Source organism: Anas acuta, chromosome 8 (assembly GCF_963932015.1).
Source record: "Anas acuta chromosome 8, bAnaAcu1.1, whole genome shotgun sequence".
Lineage (NCBI taxonomy): Eukaryota > Metazoa > Chordata > Aves > Anseriformes > Anatidae > Anas > Anas acuta.
This window is the reverse complement of record NC_088986.1, coordinates 712748-734704: the sequence shown is the minus strand read 5'-3', so window position 1 is coordinate 734704 and position 21957 is coordinate 712748. Positions and strand designations below refer to the sequence as shown.

Here is a 21957-nt window from a genome sequence, read left to right as displayed (position 1 = left end):
TTCATGCTCCCTTCCACACCAGCTCTTCACAAAACAGAAATTCTCCCTCGCTCGTGAGACAACAGCAGCGCTTTAATCTTAAAGCCCTGATTTCATTTATGTAACCTATCCAGCGGCACAGACGCTGAGTTTCAGACACAACCCCAGGCCTAGCAAACAGCACGTATCTAGCAGAAAGCCGCCCAGAGGAGACCTTTAGAGCACCTGTACGATGTCTGAACGAGGTGGCTCTAAATATACGTTCATTTACGTCCTGAAAACACTCGGTACGGGCTGAGCACCTGCGTGCCTGCCAGCTCACCGGGCTCCCTTCTGTGCAGCCTTAGGATCCGAAGCGGCACGAGGAAGGCAGGCTGATTTCTGTATCTCTGTATCTCTGTATTTCTGTATTTCTCTATCTCTGTATTCCCTTCGCTCCCCGATTCCGCAGGCAGAAAGCACGAGGACTTCAGGACGCCTCCAAACAGAGCCGCGGCACACACACACACAGCAGCCCGACACAGACACCTGCTGTATTTTCAGCAGCTACTGCACCAGGGCCGGGCTGCGCGGCGGCTCCCGGCTCCCAGCCCCTGCCGGCAGCACCCCCAGAGCCGCTCACAGCGCGCCCCAGCCGCCGGGACGGGCACCGGGCAGCGGGCACCGGGCAGCGGGCACAGCCCCACCGCCACCGGCCCCGCACCGGGGGAGCCGCGGTGCCCGTAACCACGGCAACGCGGCACCAAAGTACGGGGAAAAGTTAGGAGCGGGGAGAGCGCTGCCCGCGGGGCTCGGAGCGCTCCTCGCCGGGACACGGCGGCGGCACCGGGGGCACCGGGGGGCGAGGGGCCGGGCCCGTCCCGTCCCGCCCTGCCCCGCCGAGCCTCCGGGACGGCCTCGGGGCTGCAGCCCCCTCCCCTCCCCTCCCCTCCCGAGCGCCCCCCGCCCGCTGCCCCCCGTCCCCCCCCGTCCCCCCCGTACCTCAGCACGGCCGTGTCCCCCTTGCGCACCACCAGGCTGTCCGCGGCCACCCCGGGGAAGTCTCCGCCCGGCGCGGCGATGCGGCCGGGGGGCAGGAGGCAGCAGAGGCCGAGCAGCACGGCCGCCAGCCACTGCTGGGAGCCCCCTGCGCCCCGCACCGGCGGCGCCATCCCCGCGCCGCTCCGCGCTGCTGCCCCTGGGCCCGGCGGCGCCCGAGCGCGGCCCCCGGCGGCGGCGGCGGCGGCGGCCCCTTGGTGCTGCCCGCGGTCGGCGCCCGAGCGCGGCGCGTGGCTGCTCCCGGGCGGCCGCCGCAGCATCTATAGCGCGCGGGAGGAGGGCAGCGAGCCCGCTCTGCGCTCTGCGCTCTGCGCGCCGCGGCGGCGGCGGCGGCGGGCGGCCCCCGGGCTGCCGGCGCGTTGCCATGCAGCCGTTACCCCGGCAACCGGCCTGGCGGCGCGCGGCCGCGCGCAAGGGGGGAGCGGGGCCGCGCGCGCGGACGCGCGCAAGGGAGGAGCGGGGGCGCGCGGCGGCAGCGCCGGGGACCGCGGGTGGCGCCCGGCACGGCCCCGCCGCTGCCCCCCGGCCCCGAGCAGCCCGCACGGCCCCCCCTGCTCCCGGTGCGCCTGGCGGGCGGCTTACAGCAGGGAGCATCCCGCCAGGGCTCAGCCACAGCACCACGGAACTGTCCGGGTCAGCAGAGACCTCGAGATACCGAGTCCGGGCTCTGAGCTGGCACCGACCGGCCCCCCGCTAACCCCGGCTGCTAGAGGGACACGCGGCCCGTACCCTGGGTGCTTGGCCCTTGCTCACTGCGCCCCGCTGCAGGGGGCCTGCCCCTTGCCTCAGTAAAGGAAGAGGGGGAGAGACCGGCACACAGAGCTTGGATGTGGAGGACTCGCCCTCAGCACAACGCAGCCCCACCAGGACACAGCTCCAGCAGCTCCCTGCGCTGCCACTGCCCCATGCAGGGCTCCTCAGCCAGCCCTGCACAGCCCTGGGAGCCTCCTGCATGCACGAGCTGAACATCGGGTATCAGAAACACTGCCAGGAGAATTTCCAACACAGCACCGTGCATTCGGACACCCATCTCCCGGCAGGACAGCCTCTAACCACACATTGCCATGTCCCTCACTGATGAGGGGCTGTTTGACACCGACCGGCCTGGCCCATGCCACCACCGTCACCAGCGGCTGCATCCAGTCAAACAGCCATCTCCTCCGCACAGCTCCCATCCCACTGCTCAGAGTCTCCCAGGTGTAATACCAGCACAATCCTTCATCTCTGCTGCAAAATGGTCCCTTCCACCACTTCCCAAATCAGTGCACACTTCACTATTTTTCAGGTTAACCTGAAACCAGGTGGTTTCTTTTTTGTTTGTTGGGAGAGAAAAAAAGTTTCTCCAGGCTGCCTTTCTGCTCTTCCTTTCAACAACTAAGCTAAGCACCCAGACTAGATAATGCCATTATTTCATAGCAAACACACAAACGAGTACAGATCCATGAGCTCAGCCCCTAACCCTGCAGTCCCCAGTGCAATGTGGCTCCTAGTGTAACTGGTACGCAAAATATTTCTATTACAGCAGCTCTGACAACATTCATCAAATCTATGAATCTTTTTCCAAGTCCTTGGGACAGAATACTTCGGAAGGTATCTCTGATCTTCAGCAACATATCTTAGTCTTTGGGGGAATGACCTGTCCAAGGTGCGATGCTTTCCACAAGCACGTCGTGTTGGTATGGAGAAGAGGCAGCCCTGTAACCACGTGGGAGCTGGAGAAGCCGCTGAAGTGTTTTGATGCATTAAGTGCTCGGATCATCTAGTGAAAGATGTGATATAATAGTCGAGATCTAATTTTAGGGAGAGCTCTGCAATCTTTAATGAGTCACATGATGTCGCTTTTACTTGACCTTAATGAACAATCAAATAATTTGCTCCTCCTTAAATAAGGAGCAGAAAAGACATTTCCTCAATAACATTCTATTAATTTCACGGAAGATCACATAAATCTCAATCAACAATAGCCAATATATTTTTTTTTCACTTCTGGATTCCTGTTCCCTGGCTCTCAGGCTAGTTGCAGAGCAATGGAGAAAGAAAGCAGGTCAGGAGTCAATAACAGCTATGCCAATCAGGGGTGCTCCAGAGACTAAATTCTTTCATCTGAATCTCCCTCACCTCCCCCCAGTCCAGGAAGCTTGCAGAAAAAAAAAATAATCTCATACCAGCTGTACACACACAGAAAAAATATTTCCAGGGGCAGGAAGGGGGGGGAATGGACATGGCACAGGGACACAGACACACTCTGCCACTTCAGCTAGTTTGCTGTGACTGCCCTGTGGCTGGTGTAGCATGTTAGTTTCTCCTCAAGGAGCTGGGTACTTCACACAGAGCAGCGGTGAGGCCGTATGATATTTCCTGTGATTCGGCAGTGTATTTTTGTTTGGAGTCATTTGGAACAGCTACATGTATTGGTGGTTTGCAAGTACTTGTTTGACAGTTTGCACAGATATTCAAGACTGGTTCACAAACTTCACACTTGCCTTTTTGTTTATTTTCTTCCTCTCCTGAACGTCTTAATGCTAGTGACAGAAGATGGAAGCTGAATGACTAGAAAAAAAACTCTGAGACTGGGTATGTTCGGTCAGCGTCCTGAAGGTAGCATTCATCACGAGCAGAGTAACAAGTAATTCAGGCATCTGAGGGCAGAGCCCTGCAGTACCCTGCCTGCTCTGCATGGAGCCAGGCGCTGCTTTTGGGCGCAGTAACCTGCCCCTGGATGCCCCTCGCGTGGCACAGCGGGGAGCTGGCAGGCGGCTGATTTTCAGTGAGTTCTGCCAGTTCAGTCAGATCCTAATACCTGGTCACAGCAAATTCCAGCTGGTTTCATTTTTGCGTCCTTTGGACAGAACCACCGATAGCTAGTAGCCCCTGCGTTGGTCAAGGAGTTGACCATTTCTTCATGTTCTAACATTGGCTGGAAACACGTGTGTTGTATTGCAGGTCCTAACAGCATCCACACAAGTGGCATTTCCAAGGTACCTCTGGCCTTCTGAAACAAGCACACTGCGGTAACGGGAGGCGTTCTGCCCTGTAGTCTCGTTAATGGCTCATATCTAAATCTTGTTACCCAGAGCTCCATGAGAATCGGGTGGGTAATTCCCATCTATCCAATGGCCCAGAGAGTTTCTGGAGTCTCCTTCTCTGCAGATATTCAAAACCGCCTGGATGCCATCCCGTGCAATGTTTGGACCAGATGATTTCCAGAGGCGTCTTCCTACCTCAGCCATTCTGAGATGCTTTGATTTTGTGATTTGTTCACTTCTGAGATACGTATTTTGAAAAGTATTCAAGAATTTCAATCTAGTTGCCCAATGACTTTAATGTCATACATTGTCTGGGAACGGCCACCTGAGAACTGCCATGATAGGAACCCTGGTAACAAAAACTTTGTTTCTGCTTTCTAAATACATGATAGGTATTTTGGAAAACTTGGAGTCTTTTCGAACAACATGGAAGAAAAACAACAAAGAGCAAACAAACAAACAAACTTGGCTACTCTGTATTTTCAGAGTTGTATCTTGTGTCTAAATTCACAAACGCTTTGGAATTTTGAAACAATTTTACAATGGCGAAAAAACAGTAGAATCTGCCAGGTAATGAAAAAAGCATTCCCAAAGGTAACAGTAGTTAACAAATTTTAATTGAAAATCTTCAAATTAAAAAAAAAAAAAAAAAAGAAAAGAAAAAAATTTATTAGATTAGAAACAGCTTGTCCTAATATTCTCAGGCAATATTCTCTATTTTTATTATTTTTTTTTTGCCCCTCTCTCCTAGTACAAACACACCACATAAGTAAGGACAACACTGTACTGCTGTGCAAAATCTTCTGAGAAGCATGCAGCTACAGCTTAGCCTTCTTTGATGGTGTTCCAAGTTGTCTAAAATTTGAACAAACAACCTATAGCACCCAAATAATTTTTGAGTTTTAGAATTCAAAGAGCAATTTGTGATGTTTCCGCAGAGCTGCTGTGTAAAAGAGCTCATCTGGATGGGTTCCAGTGCATCATCAGTTACAATGCACAAATGTTCCACAAAATGCATTCTCTGAAAATTTCAATTGAAAGGGGAGGTTGCAGAGAAAGTTAAGAATGGGATAAACCTCAGAAAACACAGACAGACAACTTTCATGTCTTTAAATAAAAAAGTTTGTATAGCTCTTTTCAAGTATCTACTTTTTAAAAAATACTGTATATAAAAATGTAAATAGTGATTTTGCCAAGCATTGAAATTAACAGAAATTTCCTTTTAAATAAGTATCTCTTCCACAGATAACCTCAGAAATCATGTACATGTACTAAAAGTGTGTGGTTTTTGCTAGCACAATTGAAAGCAAATGCTGAAATTTCCATAAAATGCATTTTCCATTTTCTGCATAATCCAGAATGTGACTGCATACAGAAGGGCTCAGTAAAATATTCTCCAAAATTATTTCCTGTACTTCAGAAACGGCAAGAATCCTGGTGCGCTATCGTATAAGCTAGCACCTACTAGCTGTAAAAAGTCGTTCTTTTAGCACCAGAACAAATGGGCTCTAATATCCCGAGATTTGAGTCATCTTTTCTGAGTTTATAACTTGATAGAACACGGCTGCAGAACAAGCTCAGCCCATACTCAACATCAAAAAATGCATATAATAAAGAATTCTCAAAGGAGGAATGAATCTATGGGTGCCTATTTATAAAACACAAGCTCTAATTATACCTTTCTCAGGCACAAGGCGTTCATAATGTCACTTCTCCGGATTCTCTCATGTCTGAGAAGACTTGACTTGTGCCGCATTCCCCCCCTCGCAGTGCAGGGACGTGCTACACGCACAGCGATATACACTGAAAGCCACGAGGCATAAGTCATTTCCATCTCACGTCCATCATTATTCAAGCAGGGAAACTCAACAGTGCAGGGAAACAAGAAAAAAAAAATGGAACGATTTCTTCTTTAGCATTTATGGAGGCAGCAGGAAGAGCAGTACTGACCCAGGGCCTTGTAAATCAGCTTTCTTAGCACGAGAGAAGCACGGCAATTCCACTCGCATTCAAGATCCTCGTTCTGACATCTCGGCTCTCCTGCCTGACAGAAGCACACGTGCCTCTTTGGGTTCTTGGTTGGCTTAACCAATCCTCTGTGGGATAAGATTGCACACAGTACAAGGCTATCAGCAAAAATGTAGTCATATGTGGGTGAATGAAAACATTTTCTTCACCATATGGTATACTATGGAAATAATTGCCAAATGACAGCAGCTCGCTAATATTGATGCCAAATACATAGATAATACTGTCAACTTATGATCAGCCTACATCTTCCTATTTTAAGGCATACAAGGGAGTGCAGTTTGAAAACATCCACAAGAAGCTTCATACAGAAGAACTCTGCAGAGAAATAGGTTCCAAATATGTACAGAAGTTTTGTTGTTTTTTGTTTGTTCTTAACTGTTTGGAGCTCTTTGAATCACAAAGGTGAGGAACAGAGCTGGTTATGTGGAAAGGTAACTTGAAAAAAAGTTTAAGATGAGACAAGCCCTGCACGAAATATGTCTTGTGGCTACTGTTCTGCAGGCAGTAAACACCCTCGCTGTTTGGTCTGAAGTGGAGCGCAGAAAGGAAATGTGGAGTTTGTGTTGCAAGCGTTTACAACTCTCCGTGCCTGAGACAAGTCAAGGCACTTAGTGGAACAGCATGACGTAGTGCTTGCAAACGCTTTTAGTGTTAGGGAAGTGCACAAAAGGTTGTGTTTTGTTTATTGTTTTGTGTGTTCTTGCTGCTGTCAGAAGGTCATTTTAAAAAACTAATTTTTTTTTTTATCTGCAATATATTCTAAACTTATAAACAGGCCACAGTTGCTCCTTTGATATTTTTCAGGCTGGAGATGTGCAGAACGGTCATTACTGAAACGAGCAGGTTCAAATCCTATTTCCTAACCTAGACATTCGTATTTCACACCAGCTCGTATTGGGATCCCTCGCTGTTGCAGCCAGGGCTGATAACTCAAACCAGCCAGGATGTGCTGTATGTCAAAACTTAACAAGTGTGGACAACCTGTGAATGTGTGCTCGACAGTCCAGATCATACTTCCACGTTAGGATTTCATTTGCTCATCAGGGAGCATTCTGTCTCAATAACCTCTGACACCGCTCGCAAATGTCTCAGCCCTGGGAGAAAAGCTCCTAAAGCTCACACGCCTCGCAGGATGGAAGGGCAGAGACTGCATACGCAGGGCAGGAGGCATCGGAGAAGTTAGGATGCTTTTGCCTGCCGATAAAAACCCTTGTTGTGGGTCTGATGGAAGGGCAAAAAGCATCCCCCAGTGTTATAATTATCTACCCTACCCTTATTATTGCAACAAGGGACTCTACCCCCTATTTTCTGAGTGAGAAAGTAGAATTAAAAAAAATAAATCCAGGAGTATCACTTACACTCCTTTGGGAGGAGATTACCTACACTATAATATTATGGGATTTTTTAAATTATCTGTTTCTTCTTTTTAAAGCACAATAAGGAGTATACACTCATTGTCTGGGAACAGGAGACCTTGCCATGTTCAGATTGCTCATCCAGAGCATTATTCTTTAATTCTTCAGGCTAATCAAACTATATTCACCCCATCTACACTCATACCCCACCCATCTTCCTTGTTGGTGTCTTCTGGGGCCCCTCTAACAGGTTCACAGTGCCGTTGTCCCTGCTGCTTTCATGCCACTTGGGCAGACCTTACTCTGCTGTGAAGCCGCTTCAGGCCCTGCTCAATCCCACTCAGCTCCGTGCTGCCTGGAGCAGCCGCTGTGCAGGCGTCCTCCGAGCCACCCTCGGTCTGTTTCTCAAGCACGGGCTCGCCCCCAGCCCACAGCCGGCGACCCCGAGGCACACTGTGCACACTGTGCCATTTGAGCCGAGCTGTCGGTGCCTGCTGCACATCGGATGCTCTGAACCATCACACCCATTCCACAGCAACTTCATCACCCTAGTTCTTCTCACAGCTTTCCTTATAAAAGGTGTTTTGCAGGAAGACATCAAACATCCGAGAATCAAGTGGATTGCCATGCAGTTCTTTCCTTATTCACTGGGCCCGTTATCCCGTAGCAAAAGCAGAAGTGGGAGGAAATGATTTTTTCCAACGGATGGGAGGAGGGCACGCAGCACTTTAGAACAAGAAAATAAAGACCACTGATCACAGCATATCAAATAAACCAACTTGATAAATTGATTAGTGTGCTGACTTCATATTAGCCCGCTCTGTTCTCTATTTGATTTACATGTATAATTTAGCTTACTTGTTTAATCTCGTTAATAAAACATTAGATTGGCAGTCTGTGAGGATTGCATGTTTTCTCCCCAGGTATTAGGATTAAAAACCTAAGGAATCTCCAGGTAGTAACTTTGTAAATCTCTGGGCGATGGTACAAAGAAATGCCTTATAGCACTTCCATAATTGATGCTTGAATCGCAGCACTGCTGGAATCTGTAGGAAACAACATTTGCATATCAGTCATTTTTTTTTTTTTCAATACTAGCAACAGGGGCTTGGGAACCTTTGAGGAACGGCTGTGGTGGATAGAAACCAGCCATCAGAAAGGTTGATCACTTTCCTGAGAAATCAATCTCGGCTTCTCACAGTGTTTTTAAGTGAAAATGCACCTGCTCCATTTAGATTCAATAATAAGAACAGAGTTATGACGTTACTAGGAAAAACACATGAATAAAACAACGAAAATGAACTCAACTTTGGCCACGCTTATGGCCAAGAAAGGAAATGGAATTTCATGGTCACATTATCAGAGACCAATTATCCTTCTGAACAATAAAGAATTTGTACGAGAAGAAATTTAACAGTAGAAGAAGCAAAGCCACAAAATAACCACCACAAAGCTTGATTTATCTAACCAATCTCAGGCAAGTTGTCTGGCTCATATTTTGAATGCTCACAGTCCGTCCTCGGTGCAGCATTTTAAGAAGATACTGTATCTGTCAAATAAATTGAAATAACCACGAGAAATGAACCACAATCTGCTAGTGTACAGTAGACTTACAAAACAAGCTGCATGCATCAAAAAAAGTGCATCTTGCCAACACACACGCTTTTATTTCTGGTACATAACTTACCTGGCTATGCTTGCTTATGCACACAAACGGACATTTCATGCAGAGCAAATCAGAAATACTCTTAACAAATCTTGGCCCCGTGTAACACGGAGACAGACCACTGCTGAGGTTGATATGGATAAATCGATCGATCTGTTTGAAAGGCTAAATTTTGAGGAGAAGCATCTCAACATCATTTAAAGACAATCATTTTCAGTTACTCAAAAGAAACAAAACAAAACACCTGAACGATCACTAGTACACCTGCCAATGAAGCACTCGTTTGCAGATTTTTAAGTAACAAATCTCTGTTCTCAATCAGAGGAACTTTAAAAGACTGAGTCAGATATTATTATCCTAAAAGTGAACATCTCGGTTAACTTAGAAAGTTTAGAATTACTGTTTTTAAACTAAAGTATCAATAAAATAATTTTGCATGGCCATACCACCACAAACTATTTTGCATCAAACATAAACCCACTGAAGCCTTAGCATATCTTCTCTTTTTTCTTGTCTTTTAGGAAATGATGCTTCTGTCACCAGATATGTTTGTATTTGCAGCCTATCTACCACGAACAGCTTTGCAAACGGTTGATTGATTTCAATCATGTTTGACATGAAGACAAAGGTCTAATGCTAATATGTAGCCACCAACATCATGAAATTAAGTAACCAGATACACTCCTATTAGTGCTCCAGTTGAGAGAAAAACTGTCGTGTGAGCTTATGCTTTGAGACACCAAGAACTCAATCTTGAAATGCAGAATATTGGGAAAGCAGGTTTGCTTTAAAAGCGATTAAATGTTGATTAAAAATAAACAGACAAAATGCATGTGCCTGAGAATCTAAGTTGCTTCTAGGTAGGTCACTCTTACCAGAAATGATATTCTCAGTGTTTCCTGGGGTGGCTTTGCTCTTGCCATCAGCTCGTGGTGTACCTTTGATTAAGGAATCGTGATGCCATCAGGCTTCCTCATGCAGGTGCTTGTAGGCAATAATCAAACCTTCAGATTTAGTCTCAAGCTCATAATTGTAAAGGCATGTTTTTCAGACCTTCATTCATTCTTTGTCATAATTTTCCTTAAATCTTTCTAATTTTTCAATTTCTATTTTAAAGCATGGAGCCCGCAGCACGGCACAGCAATGTGTATGATAGCAGCCGCCTCCACGCGGCTGTATCCCCTCGTTGTACTTCGTATTTCCCGCCGCCCATTCAGAGAACGCACATCTTCAGGTACCAAACCAGCAGCAACTTCCTTTTTTCATAGATTTATGAACTCAGCTTGGAAGGCCTATTCAAATTCAGCATTCACTTAACCTGTTTGGCTCTCAGGAAGAATTACTGGCTTTCACGACTACTGTTTTTGGAAAGCATCACAAATAAGAGGATGAACTTATGGCATAAATAGTAATCTCCGATACATAGGTGAGCTAAATCTAGCCAAGAATAAATCACAGACAATGCCAAACTGGAAGCACTAATGCAATTATTTGGCATGCAGGCAGAGATATTCTACCTACTGCAGGCATGCAAGGTTCAAATGCTTGAGACTGACAGATCAAGGAGAAAAGAACCAACTTCAACAACGTAGCAATTACAATTTTAAATAACCCGGGATTTAATTTCAAGGCTTAACTGAAATCCTAGAAATCCTGATTGTGGCTTTTCCAAGTATGTGGAAAGGCAGAAGAATGAGCAGCTGGAATGAATGCCAGCAGCATTTTACCCCCTCCAGGAAATAAAACACAGAAGGCTTAAGAGCAGTGTGTCTGCCCAGGGCAAAATCTGGGAAATGATATTCAAATTCTAATCATTTGTTACTAATTAGTCAAGCGGTTTGAAATAACACCTCCACTACAAAAGTAATACCGTATCATCCACACGCAATTCCCAGAAGTTACGAGGTACCTGAGGTACAAGAATCAGCATACGGTTCCTAACATTGCTGCAGAAGTCAGGATTTATTAGTGGAATTTACACTGCAGGTAACACAGCACCTGGAAACCCACAAGCTGTGGAGAAATTAACACACGTGCAAGGAAGAACACAGAAGCCAGAGGAGATGAAGGGCCCAAACCTGGCCTCCCCCAGTTTGGGAGGTGTACTGGCAGCTCTCTGCAGCTCCCTGCATCACTCGCAGACAGACGAGCAGAGAGGAGCAGCGTTTCTCTGCGCTGGTAGCAGCGCACTCATTGCTGCTTCAAAGGATGGATCAAAAGTCAACAACAAAATCAAAACCAGGACTGCAGCAAATCTGCAGATGATACAAGGGTGACCACATTAATGAAATAACCGACTCAGCCCTAAGACAAAGTTACTGCTCTTATGTAGATGAACCATTCTGTATTAATGCATGATCAAACCACCCGGAGCTGAAGTGCTCAGATGCACTGGGCTGGTGGGCAAAGTAAGAGTAACAAGGTGGGATGCAGAACTGGGGGGGGCTGTGAAGAGTATCTTAATAGGAATGCTATAAACCAGAATAAATGTATCGTGCCACTAAATAATGCTACCAAAATGATTTAACTCAAAAAAACAAAAACCTGAAGAATAACAAGTTTCACCAACACTCACACAAAGTTAACTGTACACGCTGATAAAACACAGAGATCGCAAAACCCCTGCCCCAACACACAGAAGTGTAAAATAGGTGAAATAAAAGGCCACAGAAGTTTTCCCTTGCTCAAAGAAATACAACAATGCACAAATTCTCACTTGTTATGTGGTCTTGTAAGTGTGCCAGGCGTGGATACGATTCTGGCCAGAGAACCTGCAACGGTGACGTCCTGCCATCACCCCTATTTTAACTAAACCATGGACTCCCCTTCTGCAATTACAAATAATCTGTGAAGAACTCAATCATTCACTCTACAAAAGTATATCATTTATCTGTATATCTATCACTTTTTTTGCAGTATTGTTACAGGACAAGTTCTATCCTCTTCACTTCCTTAAAAGAAAAAAAAAAGAAACCAAAAAGGATTGCCTTGGAGGATAAACGTCATTTTTCTACAGGAAAGGCCTACCATATAACTGCATCACCCCATTTCTACTCATGCAGAGGGACTGTTTCTGTTGGGAGACACAGCATTCAGTAATCCCACTGTCAGGCTACCAAGGAGCAGCAGCAGCACAGCTTTCTCTGAGAGGGCGTTCCCAGTAAAGCAGCAGGCAGGAGTGACTCCCCAACAAGAACACGAGGCGCCACACAGCTGGCAGCTGTGCACAGGGGAGCACTGGAGCAGAGCAGAGTCACTGTGAAAGCACAGCGCCAAAGCCAGCACCAGGGCTCGCAGAGAGCTGCCGGCTGCAGCAGAAGGCAGCGAGACTCAGCAAAGTGCATGGAACTGCCTTGTGCCCCCCTCACAGCCCTGAGGGCTCTCCTGTGTTATCCTAGAGTACCACCAGTGCTCCTTTCCTGCTGTGCAGTGACTACACATTACTGAAATACATCATTTATAAGAAAAAGTCAGGCTCCTTACCTCAGCACCAATCCCAGTGACGGCTCTCTTCTCTCAGGTGGTGCCAGGAGTGAAGCAGCGGGCAGCAGCACCTCTGGAGCTAGAACTGCAACTTTCCCCTCTGCCCTTAGGGCTGGGCATTTTCACCGCTGCATTTCCCACTCGGCAGCCTTCCCACAGCCTCACAGAGTGGTTTTCTGCCAGCAGGTTTGGTGATCTGGTGTGGTCTGCACAGAACGGCACCAGCATGTGGGCCAGGAAGGTCCAGCCCTCTCCTTCTCCTCTTGGTGATCAGTCCCAGAGCATCCACAGAGGACAGGCGTGTGTCAGGGCTTGCTGCTGGAGCCAGGTGACGGAGCTGGGGACCCGCTTCTTGCAGCCCCACCACAGGCTGCCCCCAGGTTTGGCAGGTGGTTACGCCAGGAAAGGAATATGGAAGCAATTCCCAATATGCTGGGAAACTTGCTCAGACACCTAGGAAATTAAAATAAAACCACATTGTGTATTATACAGGTGTTCCTGTATGGACTGTGCACAGTCTCCATTGTTTATCGAAATAAAAAGGTTAAAAAAAGATGTATTTTAATACAAACTAGCTCAAGAAGGTAATTCTGGCAAACGTACTATTTTGCTAATATATTTTCAGAAGTTTTCTTAAACACTGGTCTCCAATACACAGCTTTATCTCAGGCACTGAGAAACCTCCTGTTACCTGACTGTGCTCTCTTCTGCTCTTCCCTGGCATCCCTTTACTTTCTCACGTTTTCACACATCCTCAAAGACGACTGCAACTCTTGAATTTCTACTGTCTTAGCCCTATAAGTAACGCTTAGTAGGAAATATTTTTTGGAGTTTATTCTCACTGTGTGCTGAAATCAAGAAGTGCAGGAGTAAGTCATTATCCAGCCCTCTTTGAGAAGCCTGTGGTACTGCCTGCATTTACAGAGGCAGGTGTCACGAGAAGAGGACTGACTGAAACAAGCAGGGATCCAAAACACGCACTGCCACTAATTTGCTGGTAAGTTGCTTCAAGAAAACTTTGTTTTCACCCCCCCAAATCCTGTTGCAATTACACCTGAGACTTCTAATTAAATACATTTTGGGAAAAAAAAATAATAAAATCAGAGAGATCTATATTTGCAACTATACAGCCATCCTATTTTCTCACATTGAATGGATGAAACTTTACCCACAGCCCCAGATTTAAGCCTCCTAACAAGTTAACAGGTGGGAAGGGGAGTTCAGAGAGATTTCAGGCACCATATGTAAAAACAGCCCTGGCTCTGACATAGAGCCGAAACGGAGGTCAGCAAGGAAGGGAGCTGACTTTAATGCTATAGCATCTCTGAATAGTCAGCTTCTAACCACTCATGTGATGATCAAAAATTGATCGAACAAATTTCTGTTCCCTTAAGCCTAGAACAAATTAACCTTTGCTGTATTATAAGAAAAGGGAGCCCAACTTCCACTTCCTAGGAGACAGAAAATGTCAGAGGAAAAGCTGCTGCCTGCCTGCCTGCAGTCCCGCTGACAGCATGAAGGGATGGCGGCCACACCGCATAAGGAAGATGGAAGAAGCACCAGCTTTTTATCACGTTGTTTGCATCAGATAGGTCAATACCCCCTCCAAATGAGGCTCGAATAAACCACTCCAAAGAACCCAAGCACCGTAACTCCAGAAATACCGCTCCTTCCTGCACCTGGCTCTCCAGGCTCGGGAGGCAGCTCCTTGTTACCGACTCCAGTCAAAACAGGCTGAAGCAGAAGTGTCTCAACTTTACACAGGCAGTGATTTATTTACAGCAGGTGAGTGGCAGCAATGGTATTTATGAAAAGAAAATGCTCTAGCAAAAAGAAATCCAAGACAACATTTGACAACTGAGCACTTTTGGTCAAAGAATTATTTCTCTTAACAAGTGCTTGAGTAGTTTTTGTTGAAAGAACAGCATTGTTCAAAAACCTCTACTGCAGAAACTGTTTCATGGAAAAAGTTAAAGCAGACTTAAGCTATGTCAATGACAGTGACATTCTATTTAGCACAGCCTTTTTCTGAAAATGCAAAATCTGTATGGTCTCGGAAGCTGTGTAACCCCTGCACTACAGCAGCTCTGCACATTGATGCACAGCTTTCATGAGAAGCATGGTAATTCAGGGCAGCATTACCATGAAAGTCAGACGTTTTGTTCCTTGGTTTGTGACAGCTAGAGGAAAGGTCAGATGGGGTACCAGAACGTGTCCCGGGCCTCTTGCAAGGCTCTGGAAGCACGGAAGTTTTGACAGATTGGAGGCAGTTACTTCATTTTTTATTTTTTTTACGGGCTGCTTCATTCATCAGCAGAGCGATACGTAACATCTCGGTGCTGCTGCGCTCCCAGCAGACAGAGCCCATGTCACAAGCATTACCCCGCGTGTGACATGGGACGGATGAGGGGTGACGTGCCTTCAGAGCGGCCTGAGCATTGAGATCAGCCTGAGACTGAACTTCATCCCTGTAGCTGCCACGGCAACTGAGCAGCATAACAGCATCTCATCCGCTGATTTTAAAGTGGACACAGGTGAGGTTTAAGCAAGGTGCTGTTAAGAACCACTAAACACTCACGGCAGCAGTGCCAAGGAAAGCTCTGCGTGTACCGTACCCAGGGACACAGCGGGAAGGCACGGCGCCTCTCTGAGGAGGCCCTTCTGGTGCTCACGTCCTTCCTCCTGCTCCAGCTGGCACCTCTGGGAGCAGCACCGGCCTGTGCCTCCTCACCTCCCTGCTCCCATCTCCGCACCCATTTCTCTGAGGACGATTTACTTTCCTTTCTAAGCCCAATGCTCAGAGGACTCTGCTGGGTGCCACTTCGCCAGTGACATTTTTAACTTCGCTGCAGGAAAACTCCACCTCGCGTGACTTCTACTGCAGGAGCCTGCCAGATACCGAGGCTGGAGCACGTTCCTCTCCTGCCTCTACTTGCAAACTGCAAATGCAAAACAGAACAGCATTGCAGCTCACATTCTGCAAAGACTAACTCAAAATAAGCGTATCAATCACATAGAATTAATTTGTCAATACTTACATTAGGGTGCTGGAAATAAGAAAGGAAAGTGACAAGAAAAAAGAAGAGCTCTTACTACAATTTCTATGGCCACAGAAAAAGTTGGCCTTTATTTTAGTTAAAAACTTAAATTTAGCTGTTTAGCATTTCAGCTAAATAAACCTCAGGCTTATTTGGTACGAGGCATTTAAACCTACCACTTGTGAATATGTAGCTGGCCTTACTGCAGCGTAATCACAATGAAGCATTAAAACCAACTCTAATTATTAGCAACCAGTGTTATAGAGATACAAAAAAAAACAAAATCACTTTTCCAGAGACCATAGAGGGAAACTCACTGGGAACGATTTACAGAAAGGCAGCTCCACCAAGAAGCAGAGGTGGCTTGCACTTCTATGGAAAATGAATTTCAACAAAAACTGACTGATGAAAAATTGCAAAACTTCAGTGGCACTTACAGGAAAAATGTAATTACTTAAGTAAAAAAACATTTTGTGCAGTTGTTACAAGTGTTGGTCATGCACTGTATTGGCTATGCAGCACAGTTTGCATGTGTTTTACCATGTGTCACCAGTGCCCTGCAAACAGTCAGGGTCCCACGGCAGAACTTCGGCACCTCCTGTGCATTATGGCCTGTGCGGGCCAGTGGGCTAACAGCAAAAACACTATTTTATTTACTTGTATTCAGATCCTGGATGTTACTTTTTGGCTGTAATCTAATTAAGCAAGCTGTATTATGATCCTGTGAATAGGCTTTTCTGTCATACAGTCAATTTTTATCCGTTCTTGGCTTTATAGCCCATCAGTCTTACTTCTCTCCTTGCAAGAGATAGCAGCCAGAGATTTCTACGCAACAACAAAAACTTTTCTGTTGGAAAAGCTCATTATAATTGTCTCCTCACTTTTATTACTTGGGAATTGACATCAGGACAATGTTTTATTGTTCCAGAATAGGTCCCGTTTCCTGTGTGAACCACAACACGTGTAGGATTATTATTTTACACATCCCTTTGGATGTCAAGATCCTGATACTGGGTACCACGACAAAGCCTCACAGCTCTGGAAGTCCAGAAGGAGAGATGCCCAAATGGCTCAGAGGCAGTGGAAGCTGCTCCTGCCTCTCCCAGATGCCTATTTAGGTTAATATCCAATGAAAGTTTTGCTAGTCTTCAAGATCCCACATGGCACGAATGCTTGACAGGTGAATTTCAAAACAGATTTCTTTCCCTCTCAAATTTCAGAAAGATTTTGATCTTTGGCATCAATATATATTTCAAACATGCATAAGTGGAAAAATTCATTAAAAAAAATCCATCATTTAATAAGCTCAGTGACAACTTAATTCCTTTCTTTTGCTGTAGAACTTATTCAGAAAAAGTGTTTTACAAAAAATACTTGTAATAAAGGTTCTTATCCAATGATTTTGGTTCCTTTTTTTTTTTTTTAAAGTCAGGAAAAAAACAGAATGAACCAGAATGATTTTCAGTTAAACTTGGTATCACCTTACATGGGAAGTATCCCAGTGAGGCAAATCTAAAAATAGTGGAATTTAGCCCAATGCTATATCTGATATTTTCATTGCATGGATATCCAGTAAATAAAGGATAAACAATACAGAATTGTATTATTTTTAATCTATTTTTTTTTTCAGTTTGAAAGAGTTGCTTCTGAAGAGACCAGCAAGCCTTAGCACAGCCACACCCTCTGCTCGGTGCCAAGTGCATGACGCGACTTGCACTAGATCGATGTTCCCGAAGTCTTCTTTAGAAGGCTCACCCAGTTGTGGGGACGTAAACACGGTAACAACATCTCTAATTAAAACAGGCGGGTGCTGCATGCCGCTCATTGCTACACCTCCCTCTCCCAGGCTGCCTGGCCAGGAGGGCAGCAGCAGGAGCATCCCCCCTGCTGCCAGGAGGAGCGAGGCGAAGCGCTGGACGTGGCGCACTGATGGGATTTCTTGCACCAAGAGCTTCTCACACCAAACGGGTGTCTCTCACCAGTCACACCACACAGTTAATCTCAGCTCAGACCCCAGGTACCAGGGCAGCCCCCTAAGAAACGTTGTAATAATGCTATCACTTTGTGAGAGTCTTTGCAGAAACCATACAAAGCAATAGGGGCAATTCCTGCAGCTGGCCAAGGGAGAACAACGTAGAAAAGGACAAAGAAACTTCTCTCACCATTAAACAAAGTAAGATGGCTTCACAATATCGGAACAGATTGTTTCCTTTCGCAGCAGCTTGGATGCAGCCAGAACAATCAAGCTGGGACCTGATCTGGAAGCACAGTTAGCATTAGCTGCTACAGATTAATTCCATAAAACTCAGATCTGATTTGTTGGCTTTTATTGACCAACAACTCAGTGCTAGGTGGAGCGTTGCACAACTGACTTCTTGTCAGCAATACTATCTTTCAGAAAGGCAACGAGGCAACAAACAGATCTCCTTATCTACACTTGAGGCACTAGAAGAAAGAGATAACAACCTCTTGGCAAGACGCAGGCTACATAATAGCCAGATTTACACCGGCAATAACATCTTTAAATTGAAATTAGCAATGACTTGACAGCTGAGCTTACTGTGAAGATGGAGGTTGTGATTAAAGGGTTACAGGGCCGTACCTGGGGACACTACACCTTGGTGACATTTAGACATCTTGATGCCCCCATGCATCACGCTGGTGGTTCAGACAATGCCCAGGTATACATCGCTGTTACTGGTATGGTGAAACATCTGGTGCCTGTACAGCCACTTGCAGGTTAGTGGATGTGCAGTAATACTTTGATAGGTTTTGGCTGACGTCTTGAGAGCTCAAGCTAGGGGCACAGCCCAGCCATGTATTCTGAAGGTGCAAAGCAGTTGGGAATTTCTTCCATGCATTTGTGGCTCATGTTTGCACATGCTGTTGTTTGAAATGCGCTGACTGCATCTCCACATTACCGCTTCTCTCCACTTCTCACTCTCTCAAAATACTAATGAGCCTGTCACCCCAATTGCCCTAATACTCATCTGTTGTGGGTGTCAGGCACGAAATTCGGGAGATCTTCCACAAGACATTTTCGCTATTGTGCAGCAATAGCAAAACCTATTCATGAAGTCTATACATTTGTCAATATGATAAACAATATTATCGGCCAGGAGCTGAGTTCATTACCTGCGCCGATGCTATCAGTATTTAACAGTGCACTAGCAGATGAGGTGAAGAGAGCATCAGAAAACAGATTGCCTTCATATTAGGTGTCTGTGTGGATAAAAGCAAAAAAGCCTAGGTATTTACCAGAAATATTAATAACACCAGATGCCTTTAATGTTAGCCCATCCTAATACCGAAGCCCATCAATTAAATTTAAAAACAAGCCATCTGCATAGTTTGTCGCATTGTTTCAGGTTAGAGGCACATCTCCTCTGAGCCTTTTAATATCTATTTATTAAAATGAACAGAAGTGTGCTCATTTTTCAACTGCCTTCATGCAGCCGGATAACTGATGGCAGCAATAATGCCTTTCAAGCCCAAGAAAGTATTTTGGAGTGTTCACGATGACTATGACTAGCAAGATAACCTCTGTGTGGCTAATATATGTTCTTATTATTTCAGTGCCTTAGCACATTCAGCAAATACTCTCAGGAAACAGAGCTGCCCTCAGTGCAGCTGTGGGTGATCATTCAGGCACATGCTTGGGGTGAGCTACAGGAGCACATTCAGCTCCTCTTCAAAGAGAGAGCCACTCACAGAGGAACATCCACAGCTGGATTCTCTTATAAACTCTGCTTTCCATTGGAATAAATGAGAAGTCAAAAGGGATAAGGATATCAAAAGTTGTCAGGGAAAAATAGGAGAATAGTTGGGCTTCAGCATCTGTGGTTCTAGATGTTTTCATTTAATTTGGATTTTTGTCCCCATTGATTGTAAGAAATTTGTTAGAGGACAAGACTTCTGTCACTTGAAGGCTTGGTCTGGACATTCAATGCAGCCCCATTCAGACTGAAGTAATCAATGGTTTCCTCCGTCTTATGCCCAGCTAACACCTATTATGTTAAATATTTATGAAAATATTTCAAATGCTTCTACAAGATCACCTGAGAACAGGAACCATGAGCTGAGCTTACAATTCTGAACATCAGAGAATGGAGATGCCTTCACAAGTGGTAGCACATACTTCTCACTCACTCCCTTTTCTCCCACTTAATCTTCTAACCTATATGGGTTAAGAAATATCCTTTATATTTATTGGGGTCATTCTTACCAATAATATTTAGGCATGATCTAGTCAGGCTTACGTCACACGGAAGCAAAACAGAAGACACTTTTCTGAAGTTACCAGGATTTACAACTGTATTTCTGGCACAGAGTGATGCTGACTAATACACGGAGTAAAAATAGAGTTGCAACAATGGATGAAGATTTGTACTTTTGAAAGGACCACACACTACAGCAAGATTTGTCTCTATTGTTCCAAACTGTGCAGTAGATTTCAAAGAAAGTCCTCGGGAAGCGTGAAAGAAGCCATTATTTAAGGCTAGGCCTGCAAACACAGGTGTATTTGTTAACACTTTTCATGTGAAAATCTAAAGCCCTTCACAGAGGAGAAGCATTTCTCACCAAGCCCACTCTATGAATGGTGCAATGAGACTAAACACTTGCCTTGACCAAATTCAGATGAAGAGTCTGGGTCAAATAAAACTAAAACTCTTCACAAACCACAGTTTTTAGTCATCAAATCTTCTGCCTTATTAAAAACATACTGAATTGATGGATGTTTTAGTAAGTGGGTGCATGGACTAGAGATCTTTTTAATAAGCTAGATTTGATTTTTATTTGTGCTTCCACTGTAAATCTTTCTATAGAAATCACTTTTTTAAAGTTTATCTGCATGCTTGTTAGTGACTGGCAGGTGACTTTTCTTTTAAAATTATTTTGCTATAAGTATGCTGTGAATACTCCATTAGTTATAGACAGATTGGCTTGCAGCCTTGTTCTGTGCTACCTGCTTAAAACATTGTGTACCCCAGAAATATATTTGCTAGCCAGAGGCAATTCAATGTGTGTAGATTTCATTTTGCCTGCAGTAATGAACACTGTATCTAGACAGTTAAAATACATATTTTAAGGGGGGAAATCTCCTAATAAGCAGCAATGTTTCTACCTCCTATATTTGCCCAAAGCAAAGAATGATTTTGCTCATATCTCAGAACATCACCAATATTTTGTTTTTACTTCAGGACTGGCACAAAGAGCTCTGACACGGCACCGGAATTTGACAACTGACTGTTCAAGAGAGTGCTTTGATCATTTAAAATCCTGAACATAGTTTCACTTTTCCTATGACATTTATCTTTTAGCTCCTTCCCACTTTTATGAACTTTAATTGAACTAGACTTGAAAAATCAGAATGTCCCCTTTTTCTTGCAGTCTTCCATGCGCAAGTTTTCTAATCTTTGATATACTGATTTTCATATATTTAGATTTCTAAATATATGTGATGAAATCATCTTAAATATGGATATTGAAAGAGACTTCTGATCATTTTTCATAAGGAAGAGAAAGGCACAGCTCAGTAGCACGCTTCCAAATTTACCAGTGTACCCATCTGAAGCTGGGTCCCAGCTGGGATGAAGCCCCACAGTGGGCTGGCACGTGAATTCACCCAGAAACACCGGCTTCAGCACTGCCAGGGCTGCTGCAAAGACTGCCTCCAACCTTTGGTTTTACAGTGGGAGTGCTGGGGGGAATCAATACGGACTCCATTTCTCTACTGAACGTATACACACGCACACAAGCAAGCCACAAAAAAGGTCATCGGAGTTCAACCACTAACACTTGGGTATTCACTCATCTTGGAGAACGGGGACCTCCACCAGCAGCAGCAAAACAACAGCAGAGGCGCAGTGTGTATGTATAAAAGAAGAATCGAAAACACTGAACTTGTGAATCCTTGGTAGCAAGCGAGTTACAGTAACTCTGCACTGTAAAATTTTAAGGAAGAGCAACCAATTAACCAGTGAGATGTAAAAGTGAAATTGTCCATCTCAGGCTTCCTTCAGAGAATTTGAACAGACTACGTGGAAAATTGTCTATCTATTGCCCCTACTCCATCATTTAAGCTATAAAGCCTAGGAGTGTTAGTGAAAATCCTCAGATCCTTGAGTCTTCACAAGGCACTTCAGCCCTATCTTCCCAAAATTTAGTGAGTACTGAAAAAGACCCTACTCCTTCAGGTGGGAAACAAATTGTACCTGCGCTTTAATGCATAATTCTTTCCCCGTTATTCACAATCTCCAACCCCAAAAGAAGCAACACGCACAAGGGAAACAACAAGCAGCATGCAATACCTCTCAGAGCACAACGTGATTCTCAGTGGC

At 45.2% G+C, this 21957-nt stretch overlaps 1 protein-coding gene and 1 long non-coding RNA gene across 5 annotated transcripts in view; both read right to left on the bottom strand.

Moving 5' to 3' along the window:
* NEGR1 (neuronal growth regulator 1) overlaps positions 1-1356 on the bottom strand; it is a 260822-nt gene extending 259466 nt beyond the window's left edge. For 2 of the 4 annotated variants that reach the window (XM_068690070.1, XM_068690071.1), the window contains exon 1: positions 961-1355. In XM_068690070.1, the coding sequence (XP_068546171.1) occupies positions 961-1277 (317 nt within the window). In that variant the 5' untranslated portion in view covers positions 1278-1355. Of the gene's footprint in view, positions 1-960 lie in introns of all 4 variants that reach the window. The other 2 variants (XM_068690073.1, XM_068690074.1) reach the window with 2 other exon arrangements.
* Positions 1357-4501: 3145 nt separating this feature from the next.
* Positions 4502-21957, bottom strand: part of LOC137860166 (uncharacterized) — a 37186-nt gene continuing 19730 nt past the window's right edge. Inside the window, exons 2-3 of the long non-coding RNA XR_011098755.1 lie at positions 12579-13031; positions 4502-6139 (exon numbers count right to left, since the gene is read on the bottom strand). This is a non-coding gene — a long non-coding RNA (uncharacterized lncRNA). The remainder of the gene's footprint in view (positions 6140-12578; positions 13032-21957) is intronic.